At 36.4% G+C, this 15,673-nt stretch overlaps 1 protein-coding gene across 1 annotated transcript in view; it reads left to right on the top strand.

The window, feature by feature from the left end:
- The window catches only part of LOC140150212 (uncharacterized), a 34,829-nt gene that overhangs the window by 2,733 nt on the left and 16,423 nt on the right, over positions 1-15,673 (top strand). Inside the window, 18 exon segments of the mRNA XM_072172218.1 lie at positions 263-404; positions 1,155-1,274; positions 2,316-2,438; positions 3,073-3,183; positions 3,942-4,060; positions 4,062-4,074; positions 4,769-4,894; positions 5,769-5,891; positions 6,704-6,832; positions 7,984-8,358; positions 9,113-9,157; positions 10,468-10,809; positions 11,799-11,837; positions 12,393-12,722; positions 12,910-12,954; positions 13,786-13,914; positions 14,631-14,897; positions 15,194-15,520. Coding sequence (XP_072028319.1) covers positions 263-404; positions 1,155-1,274; positions 2,316-2,438; positions 3,073-3,183; positions 3,942-4,060; positions 4,062-4,074; positions 4,769-4,894; positions 5,769-5,891; positions 6,704-6,832; positions 7,984-8,358; positions 9,113-9,157; positions 10,468-10,809; positions 11,799-11,837; positions 12,393-12,722; positions 12,910-12,954; positions 13,786-13,914; positions 14,631-14,897; positions 15,194-15,520 — 2,905 coding nt within the window.

The raw sequence follows: 15,673 nt of genomic DNA, 5'->3' as shown, positions 1-15,673 counted from the left end.
CGACAAATTGTGTCATAAAATTTACACAAAATGCTACTTGAGCAAGTACAACTATAATTAAATACCACTATACCTTAGTGGTTATGAAACAAAGGTGTGTGCGGTAAATGTCTACCGTACTTGTAACATTCAGAAATGATAGAGACAACATATGAAATTTCTGGAAATTAATCGTGTCAAACAGATAACAATGTAGCTTTATGACCAATCAGTTTTGTCAATCGTACGTAATCTGGTAATATAATAAATAATTCACACTCAGGTTGAAATCATTACAAAAACCAGACTGGAATTTCCCGCTATCACTGTATGTAACACCAACAAGATACGTCGCTCAGCCATATTAGAATCACGTCATCAACAAGCACTCTACTTGGACGCTTTGCAACCACTCGCTTATTATGGTTAGTGAATAATACATGCCTTACGTTTTTACCTTTTTTTAGTTGTTTGAATTATTATACAGTAAGCCAAAAAACTAAGGTACCATTTGTGTTCACCCCTGTATATCCTAAATAAAGACAAGTATGTCAAAATCGTCCTTAGCTCTGATTTAAAGAATTAAAGAAACGGTAATCTAAAACCTAATGAAGAAACCAAATCAAAAGTTGCACTTTTGTGTCCTAATCAATGGAAGTGCGGCGCTAGTTCTCTTGTTCGCGAACGCTTTGTGTACACATCAGTAGGCTTGCAATGGAGCAAACTGCAACTTTTAAATTGGCATCTTCCTTGGGTTTTTGGATCGTCGTGTTTTTATTTCTGGAACAATTTCAATAAATGAGATCTTAAATTCGACCTCAAAGATTGGCTACTGGTTCCAATATGACATATCTGTCTTTGTTTATGATATACAGGGGGTGAACATAACTGGTACCTTAATTTTGTGGCTTACTGTATCTATATGATACATTATAATATGTTGAAGGGCGTTGTTAAGGTTAGTAACTAACTCAAAAATTAAGCTCAAAAACCAACGATGCCCACGCATACTGTCCGGTAAGGAACAACGACCATTTCAACAAATTACTTGGTCATGGCAATCGTATGTGAACTCCTCAATAACACGAATTGATTGGCGATCGCTTTCGAGAACGATTGGTAATAGTTTTCTATTATGAGATGTTATACTAAATGTATTTTCGAAATCTTAACAGCACCGTGCCTAGAAAATGACTTCAACTGTGCTAACGGTGCTTTGTGCATTAAAAACTATCTGCGATGTGATGGAGTAAACAACTGTAATGATTTCAGCGACGAAGTGGACTGTTTTTACGGTATGTGTTTTACATTATAGTCTAATAAACTTACCGGTAAAGTCCGTTCATACTACCACCGCATTTGCGATGCGTTGCTTTGCGATGCCGATATATCGATTACTGTTTGCCGCAACTCAACGCAACTCGTCGCATTTCAAAGTTAAAATGTATTTAACTTTATTGCGATATCGCAATGCAGTAGTTTGCAGTACGATGCAGCGCGGCAACGCACCGCATCGCAAAGCAACGCATCGCAAATGCGGTGGTAGTATGAACGGACCTTTAATACCACCTGTTCGTGCATTCTTAAAGGTCTAACATTGTTGGACAGGCCAAATGATCAGGTCTGTAAAGTAAATAAATACCAGCAATCACTAAATGTTCATACCAGGATTTAGGCAGGTAACCTTGTCCTTTCTTATCACCACGTTCTTTGTCAATGTTTTATCATATATTTTGCCAAAAAATGTTGAGCTTGTGTAACACTTTATGAATAAATCTATAGACGTGTTGTTAAACCTTTGACCTCCAACACTTGGCTTTATTTTAGAAAATACATTCATCTACAGATCCCACTCAAAAATGAAACTAATTTTACGAAAAGTTGTGAGCAGGAAGAGCTCAAGTTCAATTTTAACCAGGGTAGCCCCTTCAGTAACTGGTACTGATCTCCAAGGGGGCCCTGAGTGACATTTGACGTTTGTGATAAACAGCCTTTACATTACAGGCTGTCTCAAAAACAATTGTGCAAGTGAAAAGCGCCCTCTTGTTGTTGATGATGTGATATGATGCTTAAATCAACGTCAAGGGCGCAGTCTTAGCTTTTGCCGTTTGTTCTGTTCAATTTGCTTGTTTTAATCTTGAGATGTGTTTACTTTTAAGTAAAAACATCGAAAATCACAGTACTATACAGATATTTGGATATACAATTCTATTCAATTTCCTAAAAAGTGGCACAAAATGGTTTTCATACATTTGTGATTTTAAGATCTCCATTTTACGAGATAAATAAGTAGTTTGCTGACATACAATTAGTCACTCATTAACAACCCTCTACAGGTGATTGTGCACCAGGCCAATTCAAGTGCAATAATGGCAGTGATGTAGGCTACTGTATTGATTCTTCATTGGAATGCAATAGACGTGCAGAATGCTATGACGGAGAAGATGAAAGACAATGTGGTACGGTTTTGTATTGTATTGAATTATTACTAAATAAAATAATTGTCACTTAAAAAATATATCATAAGGATATACAGGACTCTAGTATCATGTATTTACAATAATAACAACTACACCTTAATCTGTCAAAACACACATTAATTATTATTAGAGTACCTTCAATACGTTATCTCATTTGCATAAAGTCATTGTACACTGACTGTCAACATTGGCGGGAAAATTGAATTCCAGTTAAGGAATCGGATATCATCGTTTGCATAGGATTTTTTGTGGGACCTGAGGGCACATCAGACACACCAAAATGCATTCCGAATGCGAGGATTGCCCTTCTAATATCAAATAATTTGGGTTTAAAAAAAAATTAAATTCGCGATATAATAAAATTTTTATGGCATTGAAGGTTTTGTCCAAAAACACCTAAAACTTGTAGGTGTTGGGGGAAAATGGATATAAAACTGTTATATTGGTTTGTTTCACATTAGAATGAAAATTCATCTGAGTTGGCATAATTTTGTGGTTCAACATTTGATCACAACACACACAATTTCGAATTTGGAATTTTCAGTCGATATTTTGACTTTCATAAGCAGACGGTCAACCCAACTTATGTAATTAAATTTTGTTTATATTTCAGCATGCAAACCGACTCAGTTCAAGTGTAAAATAAACGGGAACTGTATTCGAAGGTCACAAGTATGCGACAAAGAAATGGACTGCGACGACGAAAGTGATGAAAATTCTTGTCGTAAGCACAGATTGGTTTATTATTAAGTATATGACAAGATATGTTGGGATGTGTTTGGGTTTGGGGTGGGTTTTAATGTGAGGTGGGATGGATTTCAATGTGTGTCGCTCTATTTCCTATTCTTATAACTCTTGCCCTATACGGTTTTACAAATGTTAACATGTGAGTTTTACTTCAACCTTGTAGTAAAATTAAATATCATTATAAATTAAACTAAGAACGATCTTTTGTTGCGTGCACATGGGTATCAGGGGTTGATTTTGTGAGGGTGTTGGTGATGGTGTGGCGGTACAGGTGTGTCACGCGTATAATCATAACGCTACCATATTCCACCCCGATGTGGCAATGGCGTCAATACGTTCAGGACTTCAGGTGTAGCTGTTTTGCGCGTGGATCTGTGCATCGTATGTGAGCGATCGCTGGCACATCAGAGTGCAAGTTGGTATATAATAAATTGTCAGTTGACGTTTAATGATTGAAAGCTGTTCTTTAACAAAGACAACATGCGACAAAATATCCTAATACTTATACCACAAGTATAAGTATATAATACAACGGGGCGTAATCATTATTCCGAAATTGAATGTTTTAAATTTGTATTCAATAATCATGTGTAGGTATATTTAAGGCATGTTCTGCTCACCATCATGTACACCAATTTTGTTTCCATCATAAACAATGTGGCTATTACACTTTGTCATAAACAGTATGATCATTGTGCATAGCCTAATATTGATTGGTTTATTTTATTATATAAGCTGAAATGGATGATTGTTCAGATGGATTCAGATGCCAAGATCAAGATTTGACATGTATATCAAATGTTTTGACATGTGATGGTGTCTTCGACTGCGAAGATGGAGGGATGAAGCGGAGACATGTGCCAAGGAGGTAATATTAAAAGAATAATATTGTTTCCATAACAGATTCTTATTTGTTTTCCTCAAAATGTTAGTTTTCACTGATCACATAATTATATCCCCTTTTAATTATAAGCCAAACAAATAAGGCAAAACGAAGAAACACGCTTTTTCATTCCAGCATCTGTAATTATTGTCAAATCGTGTATTAGCTTGACGATCGGTATTGAGCGGAGCTTCACGCAGCTGGGACGTATAAAGAAGACGTTTAACTATAATAAATACAAATAGGGATATACACACAGTTTATACGTCAATGATTCAATTATGCACATGCACGGGACGTGTCAGTCATCACTTGATCGGTGAATTCGGATCGTCAGGTTTATTACAAAAACCTATATTTTACAGTTATTAAAACACTTCAGGCTTAGTCTTTTACATGTTATTCTAGTACACAGTTGGGCATCACGTTCTTTTTTAGAACAGGGTGAGACAAAATTAGATATGTACCGACGGCAATAATATATCGACATTGTTTGAAAAATTCAAACGGTTTCAAGCGCTTTTTGACGTCGGAACTCTTACTTTACAGAATTTTAGGAAATTATACATCAAGTTTTTACATCAAGTTTAATTCATGAGGGAATTTGTTGGTTTGCTGATGTTGGTTTGGAAATCTCAATTATCGTTAAAACCGTTTGGACATTTTTTTTTTATCGTAGAAGGTTCTCTTTGTCCCGATGGTGAATTTCATTGTGGAGGAGGTGATTGTATACCTGATTCCTGGAAATGTGACATGGAAACCGATTGCGACAACGGCAATGATGAATTACCAGCACTGTGTGGAGGTAAGTCATTGTAAGAAACGGTAGCATGTTACGGTATTGCATAACATCTTTTATTGCTGACCAGAAGCAACCATCTAAATAGGAGCAAAATAGGTCAAGGTCAATAGGCCTCAATGGTGCTTGAACTATTTTGCCGTGTTACCTCGGTAACGAAACATCCTATATAGGTGGTGCGATCCTATCTTTGAATTGTTTTATCAAAACGAACAATTTGACACCTCTTTTGGCAAAATCGGAGCACTTTGATGTTGCGGACCCCCCCCCCCCCATAGTGCCAAAAACGTAACCTTTGACCTTTTCGGTAATATCTCAAGAACGGTATGTCCTAGATCTTATACATTTTCTGAATCCTTGTGACTAGAGAAGTACATTGGAAAGGTTTTTAACACAATTTGAGCAACTTTGAAATTTGACCGTGTGTAAAGTTCGATGACCTTTTCCCGCCAAAAGCTACACCGGTTCAATTGCTATTATGCATTTGTATGTAGCCCATGATGTCAACTATCTCTGCCCTCCCAACTGATTCCAAACACCCCATCTGAGGACATCAGGCTCATACGCTTAAGTGTTCTAGAACCCATTTAAGAACAATAGAACTAGCGCCATACTCCCCATTAATCAAAACATTAAAAAGCAACTTTTGATTTCGTTCCTTTCTTGGGTTTTTGAACCGGTACGTTTCTTCAATTCTCAACAAATTTTGGCATATGTGTCTTTGTTTAGGAGCCAGGAGCTAAATTCTTATGGTGTCTGGTGGGTGAGATTGTACACTCTCAAAATATACTTACTCTCAGCCACAATGACCCAGATAGGTTTTAGTGGGCTTTATCAAGTACTCAACTTAATATTTAGAGGCTTACTCTTGTTTATATAGATCAAAACGTGCGATGCTTACCTACTGAATTCAGCTGTGACAATGGATATGAATGTATTCGTCTATCTTATGCTTGTGATTTCTACCAAGATTGTTATGATGGCAGCGACGAAGCAAATTGCAGTAAGTACTTTGAAGCAACAAGCAACATTTTCCTAATCATATTCAGGTTAAACTTTTGACTTATCGGGCAGTGTACTATTTGTGGTCCCCATTGGCGCCCCTACCCACCTCCCCCGAGAATATCTTAGACGCGGGCAATTATCGAAAAAATTTGGCCCGGAGCGCGCACAATTTTGGACAAATAAGGCCTACCACTAATCAATTTTGGTTACTAGAAGTTGAATATCGGTCTTAAAATGTTCTTTCAATTGATTTTGTGCTGCAATGCGAAAATGTTGACTTTCATTGCTTGGAGGAGCGCAGAATCGATGCTGAATTGGTCAATTTGGCGCCCCCTAAGGGTGGCGCCCGGGGCACGTTGCCACCCCCGCCCCCTAGTTACGCCACTGCCCATGCGGAGTATAAGTTGAACAGTTAACCCAGAAAAACAAAATCTTCCACTTTGTCAATTGTTGTGTTGTAAAATACGATGCCACGTGGCTCCTGTGACACGGTATTGCATTTCGTAGGGTTGATGTTCATCCCCCATTTACTGTAGCAGTTCATTGGTGGAAATGTGCAGCTTTTCAAATACACGAGGGTTGTATCAAGACACAGGATTGGAGCAAATCAAGCTTAGTCACAACATTTTTAGAGAGAAAACATTCCATCCAGGGGGCAGACAATCCGGGCAGACAATTAATGAAATAATGGCGATATGGTGTAATATCAATACCTGATTGAGTAGAAAGTCTCAATACGTAAACTTTGCTCATCTGAAAATGAGAAACACAATTTTTCGAAATATCTTAAATTCTTGATTTACCATTTAGTATGCATAGCTGAAAGTCGAGTAAGTGGACAAGCGCTACAAGATGTTGTGTGTGCAGGAGAAATGGTTGATGTAGATTGGGGCTATTTCTATGACGACTATGATTATTATGGAGGTGGTGAAGATACAGGTAAGTCTTTTCGAAACTGGCTGTGAAATGCATGCACAGGTATGGCTCTCTGCACACGGGACCAACGGCTTAACGTCCCCTCCGAAGGACGGAGTACTTTCATAATTCATTTACCCAATTCTAAATGAACCATGGGGAGAGTGGCAGTCTGAATATAATGTACAGAAGTTGCCAATTAATGTCAGACTTTTTTTTCCAAGTCAATATCCCAGCAAATCGCCACCGCCGGGACCTCATGCACTAAAGGCAAGTACCCTAACCATTGCGCCACGCTCTCCACAACCTATCAGTGGAGTAATTTTTTTAAACTAGGCTTTCGAAATAGAGGGAGAATTGGAAGCATATCTGTCATGTAACCAGGGGGCAAATGAGAGTCGAAATACCGATCCTTCTTTGGAGCATGACTGTAATAGTCAACTTATTTAGGTGGAAATGGGCAGTAGTTGAGCTATTACCAAAAATGTCAAAGGTCAAATGTTGGCTGTAAAAAAGATCAAATCCCATTTTTTAAATGGCGAAAACAATTATCAAAATATTTTTCACCCTCTTGCATGCTTTGTCACATGTCGTGTTCCGTCTTTCATACTGTCGTATCTGTAATGTCGCCAATGAGTGTCACTCCGTCGGTTGTGACTGGGCGGTCCTGTTAATGGGTTATGACCCTTTGTTTATACGACAAATATATGGGCGTATTTTTTTTCGGGGTAAAAGCAGGGGGCGGCCAAAATGAAGGGGCGGAGGATGAAGAAGGGGCGTCAAAAACAGGGGCGGCAAAAATAATAAGTAAATAAAAATGGGCGGAAAAATTTGATAAAGCATAACATTGTTTGAAAAAATGGTATACATCAAAATGTGCTGCGCCTGAAACCTTTTATTTATTTATTTATTTTTTTGCTCTTCACTTTTTCAAACGACCGAGAAAAAAATTGGGTCAACCTTTTCGGGCTGTTGAGGAAGGGGCGGCAAAATTGAATTTTCTTCAGCCCCCCGTGGTTGGGGCGGCCACGGTACGCCACTGAAATACGTGCAGTGTTATGAACATTGCGCATGCGTTCGAATAATTATTTCGATCGTATTAATATCAAGTACATTACAATCGTGCAAACATTGAGGGTGTCTTCCATATTGCTTTAATTTCTCCTTTTCCCTAGAAACCACTCTCAATCTCGTCCTGGCAGAAACCGTAACTTTATCATCTGAGAACTTTCCGGCTATGTACCCCACAAACCAACGCACCACATGGATATTTGAAGCCGACAGCGGTGGTTATCTTATTCAATTCAACGCTATAGCACTGGAAGATTCGAGGGGAGATTACATATATGTTGGCTATGTTGGAACGCAACCGACTGATTTTTATGTGAAGAGGTTCAACGATTATAACACACCATCAGATAGACTTTATGTTAGCTCAAAGATCTGGATCGTGTTCGTGACAGAATTTGATTATAGTTATAGTTATAGCTATAGTTACAGTTACTCATCTACAAATATATACGGCTTCGAAATGCACGTCACACGAGTCGGTAAGAACAAGTTTAAAAATTAAGAAAAGGCTTATTTTTCAACATCTTACACACGATGAAAATTTTGCTGGCTCTCTTTTTTTTGTCTCTTTTACTTTTCAAGTGTAACTTTTTATTAAAGTTTAAAAGCGGATTGCCCAATCTAATTATATGACGAATTGACGCTGTTTGAATGAACTTGACACTGAATCCACCCAGTAAACACAAAAATGTTTTTAACAAGTTATATTTTGGGGTTTGGTTCAGGTAAAAATATTTTAATAACATTAAATGTCGGGTTATATAAAGGTCATGAAAACGTTTTAAAACGTTTTGTATGAAAACACAATACAATATAATATTTTAATTTTTTTTTTCAATATTGTTATAGCTATTTTTTTCCAAATATGTTTTCAACACTTAAATAACCTTATGTTAAAATATTTGCAGTAGGTTATCAAAAATGTTTGTGAATGTTATGAAACCTTTTTATTTCCTTTATATACCGTTTATATAACAGTTTGTGAATGATGTCAAAAACGTTCTGCGTTTGCTGGGTGAAAATTAACAATTAGTCGGCCAAAAGGGGCACTGGCGCCCTTAACATCCAAACTAAACATCTTTCAGCTCTAAGATGTTACAGGGTAAATAGAAGAAATAGTAGGTTTCTTCTTCGGGTAGCATCTGGGGTTCTGGGGATGAGGCTATCAGTGATCAGGCCATGGAAATATTTAATGAGTGAGTGATTTGTATATTTTTGTTGATTTATACTCAGATATTTCTACTGTTTCTCCGAGTACCCGTACATACTACTTTAGCGGTAAGATTAACTTAGTGCTAGCACAGTCATTCAGAGGCACACACCATTGTTGCAGCGTACAGAGTGTAATTGGCTCCTTCCTGTCATTGATGACTTTTCGCTCGGCTAATCCAAATCAGACCTGAATTTAGCAAAACCGAAAACTGAAAGCATGGCAAAAGATTTTAATTACATTTTCACAATATGTTATAAGTTAATTTGCAGACTTGTAACGAGTCATGACTCGAGACTCGACTTTTCAAAAATGGAATGACTCGACTCGGATCTTGACATTTTCCCCATAGAGATTGTACAGTGACTCGAGTCATTTGACTCGACTCGACTCGAGCTATTGCTATAAATGACTCGACTCGACCATGAAATGACATGACTCGTTACAACTCTGTTAATTTGCTATGTAACTGTAAAGACTATCTAACTGAGACGTGGTACATTATGTAGTATAAATGCAAACTACAAAAGCAAACTGCGTTTAGCGTTTTTCAATCTGCATAATTAAATCTCATTGCTTTTTTCTATAATTGAAACATTCAGCTTACCAAAATTGTTAGCATTTCCATCCATAATTTGTTTGTTTCTTAAACTGACATTGTTCAATGCCTGTTATGAATTAAATGAGTATTTCGTGATCCTAGCATCCTTTATTTATGTCATTTTTCATTAGATATCCACGAAAAAACCTATTCCCAAAATTTCAGTTGATTCCGATTTTGCGTTCGCGAGTTATGCATGATTATGTGTATTACACTGCTACAATGCGTTGTAATTTCGTTCTGGTGCACCAGAACGAAATTCAAATTTCACGATATCTTTGCTAAACGAATTAATCTGCAAGAAATATTTTGTATATAAACATTATGTAGCCAGAGGTTTCCAGTGATATAAAAATCTCAACTTTTTGTGAGAAAAGTGGGGGGATGAGGCTGTGGATCACGAAATACCCTTTTAAATATGAAAGAAAGTTGACAAAGTGGTGCATTGATTTTCACTCAAACCAGTTGTAAAGTTAAATTATATAAATTTATTATTACTATTTGTTACTACGCACACACGTCCAACATACAATAATTATCTAAAGTGGCACTAAAAGAAATTAACATTTCACATGAAACGACATTTCAAATAAAATTAATTTATTTGCGCCGGAGGGGAGGGGGAGGCAAGTAAGATTTAAATTTAAAATTTTCGTTGTATGGGGAACAATATTAATTCGTTGATAACTAGTATTTACATATAAACACAAGTTTATCGTCTAATGTCAAGGTGGAGGTGAAGTTTAACTTACATTTTATATTATATTTCCAATATAGAGACGCCTCGGTATAGTCCTCTGCTCGGAGAATCGGTGACTTTCTCGTCGGCTAGTTCCCCTGGCGAACACTATCATGTTGACACTACTTATTTATGGACATTCACTGCTGACACTGGAGTATACTTTATTCATTTCAACTATTTTAATACCGAAGAGGACTACGATTTCCTATATATAGGCGCAGGACTTTTTGCCTCACAAAATCCAGACAGATTACATGAGTTTAGCGGGACAAGTGTCCCTGCTGATATGGCAATTGTGGCGGAACATTTGTGGTTTCTCTTGGTCACTGATTTTTCTGTCACACGGTCTGGATTTGAAGCCAGTGTCTCCATAATAGGTATGTCAATGCAAAATAATTGTTTTTAAATCAATTATGTTGTAAAATAGATTTATGTTGTAAATAGGATTTATGTTGTAAATAGGATTTTTAAAATAATAACAATTTCAATAATTCTAGCAGTGGCGTCAGAGTTTGTAATCTCAAAGCATCTACGATATACACACTGGACACTAAGTTGAATCTATGATAGTTAAACCTACAAAGCTCAATAAGAAATCTAATCACCTTCTATCAGCGCTAGTCGTGATTAAGGCCTATGTGTCAGGCTCCATGACATTAGCCATATATTTTCAAAATAGCGATATTTTTCAAAATTTTTGATTGCAGTTTGCACAGGACATTGATGTGGTAACGTTTCTTATTGTTAATGATTGTATTGTACATTATATACTTCATTAATATATTCTTGTTTATTGATTGGTTAAAAGTGGATCACATGACCAAAAATAGTTCTACCATACTCCTATCCGTAAATAGTACCTCTAATCCGTAAATAGTATTTTCAATGTCCCGGATGAGCCGTAAATAGTACCGTAAATAGTACTTTTAACCATGCCTTCCGCGTGCGCGCTTACGATGTGACGGAACAGTTCACGCACGCGAAACTGCCAAAGTGTGATTTCGCGCTGCTGTAATTGGTTAGCCCGATTTTAGCCTATTCGACTGTTTTGAAGGGCAAAATATAGGTTGTGCTTAAATTGATCGTGCTGTTCACTCAGGATAGAAGCTGGAGAGTCAAAACGTCAAATAATTTTCTTTTAACCAATCAATGAACAAAGAACATATTAATGAAGTATATAAAACAAATATATACTGCCTTTATTCGAAGTTCTGGTTAAAATTATGATCCCTCGTTGAGATCAAATAGTATTATTGATCTCACCTCGGGCCTATAGTTTTAACCAGAACCTCTCATGGCAGTATATATTTGTACATTATTTTTATGTCATCCTCACCATGATTGGTACAATTATATCCTTTTTAAGATCGCGCTGACGTACCTTCAGGTATTGAAGTCATTGAATGTAAGTTTCAATTTTATTTCATATTACATATTTTTATTTATTAAATATTTGTGTTGGTTATATTGAAATTGGATTAATTAGTATCCCTTCAACTTAAAGCATTTTCAATTGCAATTTAAAATGGTAATGGGCTCTGTATCATTGGAGAAATGAAAATAAGAAGTAATATTTCTCTAAAAATTTATTGATTTTATCGGGCAGACGATTAAACAGAAACATGCAACCAACCAACCAATCAAGTAACCAACCAAATAATAATAATAATAATAATAATAATAATGATAATATTAATAATAATAATAATAATAATAATAATAATAATAATAATAATAATAATAATAATAATAATAATAATAATATAAACACAATGAAATGTAAATAACTCGAAATAAACTTCCCGCAGCGTTTATTAAGATTAATACTTTAAAAACATTAAAATATTTAGCTTTAACAAGAACTTAACTTACAACTATATCATTTCTGCTATGACCTAAAATGTACCTATATCACAAGTATTATGATGTCTGTCAATTCACCAATTACTATTGATTTCAGGGGGATCAATTGGACTGATGTTAAACGGAGATTCAATTGGTATTCAATCACCTGGTTTTCCAGATCCATACCCAAATGACGCATTTAATCAGTGGTTCTTTAGTGCTGATAGTGGGGTGTATTATTTAGTTATGAAGCAATTTGATCTTGAAGAAGAGTATGACTATCTGCATATTGGTGGTGGTGCCACACCTCTTGTTGGAACTGAACACGAACTGACAGGCATTGGTTTGCCAATGCTTGTCATACATAACTCCCAAATGTGGTGGGTATTTCAGTCGGATTCGTCAGTAGTAGCCGCTGGATTTGATATAGAAGTTTCACTTGTAGGTGAGAAATATCAAACTCTATCGCTAAAATACGAGCGAAACAGTTTTTAATGAAATATGTATTAAATTATCTTTTAAATGAAATCAAATGTTGGTAACAAACGGGTCAAATATACACACTGATAAATACCGGTCCAGGTGTCAGTATATTACAATAATGCATATGTGTTGTGTTTTTTACTTTACAGATGAAAATTCAATTCCAAATTTAAATGCAATTGACTTCAACGGAGGTAAGTCAAATAGAAAAAGTTTTGTATCCAGATGTGTACCGACACAATAGGGTGAGGGGAAGTTGCCCACGTTGACGAATAGTTCAAATGGCCAAAATTACTATTCTAATTTTGGCTCATTTCAGCAGTAAAATTGGAAATTTGGACGTTGTATGTTGGACGTTGTTTATTGCAGTAGCAATATGGTTAAATCTGGGGTCAACAATAAGCCAAATCGGCATTGGAAGTTTGCAATGCATTGTAGGACAGTTTTTGTAGTTTTGGGACACTTTGTCCTTTGACCTTTCAGAAAATTCAGAAATATTGGGTTTTTGTACGTACAAAATATAATCTAAAATGTTTTACAATAATTAAAACAAATTAAAAAATATTAGTATTTTATAAATGAATTATTTAGTATTTTTAATGATCAACATTACGACAATAATAAGAAAATTGATAATAACGTCAATTTTCCCGATATGTCAGAGGTCAAAGTGTCCCAAAACTGCTCTCAAAAACCGGAAGTTAGAATGGCGATTGGGCTTATTGACAATTGTAGTGGGCTAACAATACCTCGGTTCTGTCAAAGGGACGATTTGGAATTTTGGCCCCTGGCACGGTGATCCCGGTGAACCCAGGTAATCACCGTCCTGAAATAAGCATTTCAGAAGTTTACTTCGAGTGACTACTACGAACGACGTTGGATTGAGAACTGCAAGGAAAAGCCTGTAAATGTGCGTGGCATATGGCATCAGTGTAATTTGCTTGGAAACAACTTTCCACATGACTTCTTTATATCTTCATTACAGTCTGTGATGTAAATGAAGGATTTTTTTGTCCATAATTCAGGTGTATGGTTAAGGTGTGCAAGTGAATTTCATGATCAAGAATCTATGGCATTTAACTACAATTATCGGTGTATGGGAGAGTTGAGTTGTTTCAATTTCATGACCGGGTTCCCTGAGCCCTGCAACACCGGTAAGTTCACGTTTCAGATGTTAATGAGCACAATCATCTGCATAATTACTAAATAATGACTTTTACATTTACTCCTCATCATCATTTAAAGGTCATACCAAATTTTGTAATACACCCTACGGTGGCGAAGTATTGCTGCCCTACTGTTTTAATACATTTTATTAAATGTGTATGGTGTCTACCCAGTGATACAAAATAATTACACAATTTATGCCCACTTTATATCGCTATAAGGTCATAAAGTGATTGGCCCAGATTAGGAAGTATAGGCCAAAATTAAATTTAAAACAATTCTACAAGCGATCGATTTCAAGGTTTTTCCCTAAATACGAACGGAAATGACTAGATAAAATGATAGAGTCCATCTTTGATTGATGCTAAAATAAAATTTCACAGGGCTAGCTTCTCCAACACCTAACCACGAACTTTGATCGGTCTTACCCCGTGATGAGATTTGATTTTACTAAAATGAGCACAAAGGCTGCTCCTGCGATTGTGCCAAGACATTTGGTGGTCTCTTTGTGCAATTCAGCTGTTTCTATCGATACTCCGAAGAGTGGATTTGTTACTCTTCGTAGGTAGAGGCTAGCATTAAACTGAATACAAAAAAGACCTGTTTGTCTCATTATTCATAAAAGATGTTTTGAGACCATTTTATTTTACTGTGGCAAATCGGCATAACTGAAATGTTGTTTTCTATTGAATTATGGTGAAAGTTTATCATGACTGCTATGTGAGAGAAGATGGCTCAGACTATAGAGGCGTTGACTCAAACTCAAATTGTGCGGTATGGAACGAAGCTGATGTCTCTCTTGGTTTCTCAACCGATAACTACCCTGAACCCGATCTCGGGAATCACAAATATTGCCGTAATCCTGGAAGTATGAGAGATACAACCTACTGCCTACCATCTGGTGTTACAACTGTTGATGATGGTCTTGAATGTTTGGTAACTACCGACAGAAAACAAACATGTCATCCAGGTAAAATACTAGGTGGATTAGCTCTTGCATTGTACAAGTTTAATCTCGCATCATTCATACAAAAAAGAAAACAAATAAAACAAAAACAGACAAACAAAATACCAAATCAAGCCTTACAGGTTTTATCACCTTCTTGTAAGTAATGAATGATTAAACAGAATCTAAGTTTATATACCAAGGAGAAAGAATTACTCGAAAGAAGAACACAGTTTAAAACATAACATTGTCAATACAACGCATTAAACGTTGCGTTGTCATCTTGGGACTGTTTCGTGTGTTTCTTTTAATATTTTTAGACCACACGCTCTCTGTACGACTGGGAAGTGGAACTTTACCAACTGAAGGCCGAGTAGAAGTATACCATAACTCAGTTTGGGGCAGCATTGTTGACGATGATTGGAACATTAACGATGCGGCTGTTGTGTGTCGCCAACTGGGATTTCAGGGCGCTACGATGGCCTACTCAACTAATCAATTTGGCAACGGAAATGGTCCGGTATATATGCAGAATGTAGAATGTTCTGGAACTGAGGTATCACTGTTGGATTGTTGGTACTCGTCGGTGATGGATGAAGTGGTTGGTCGTCAAGATGTTGGCGTATCTTGTGAAAGCAATAATCCAAGTATGTCACAACAATTTGTTCGTAAAAACCATCAAGCTATAAACAAATACTATATCGAGAAGAAAATAATAGGCAAAGCAAGAGATAATCAAAGCAAATACAACGAAATCTTAGAAGGCTATTATATATGTACTGTATTTTCCTTCGTATTGA

This window comes from Amphiura filiformis, chromosome 4 (genome assembly GCF_039555335.1).
Source record: "Amphiura filiformis chromosome 4, Afil_fr2py, whole genome shotgun sequence".
Lineage (NCBI taxonomy): Eukaryota > Metazoa > Echinodermata > Ophiuroidea > Amphilepidida > Amphiuridae > Amphiura > Amphiura filiformis.
This window is presented reverse-complemented; position numbering and strand designations above follow the sequence as displayed.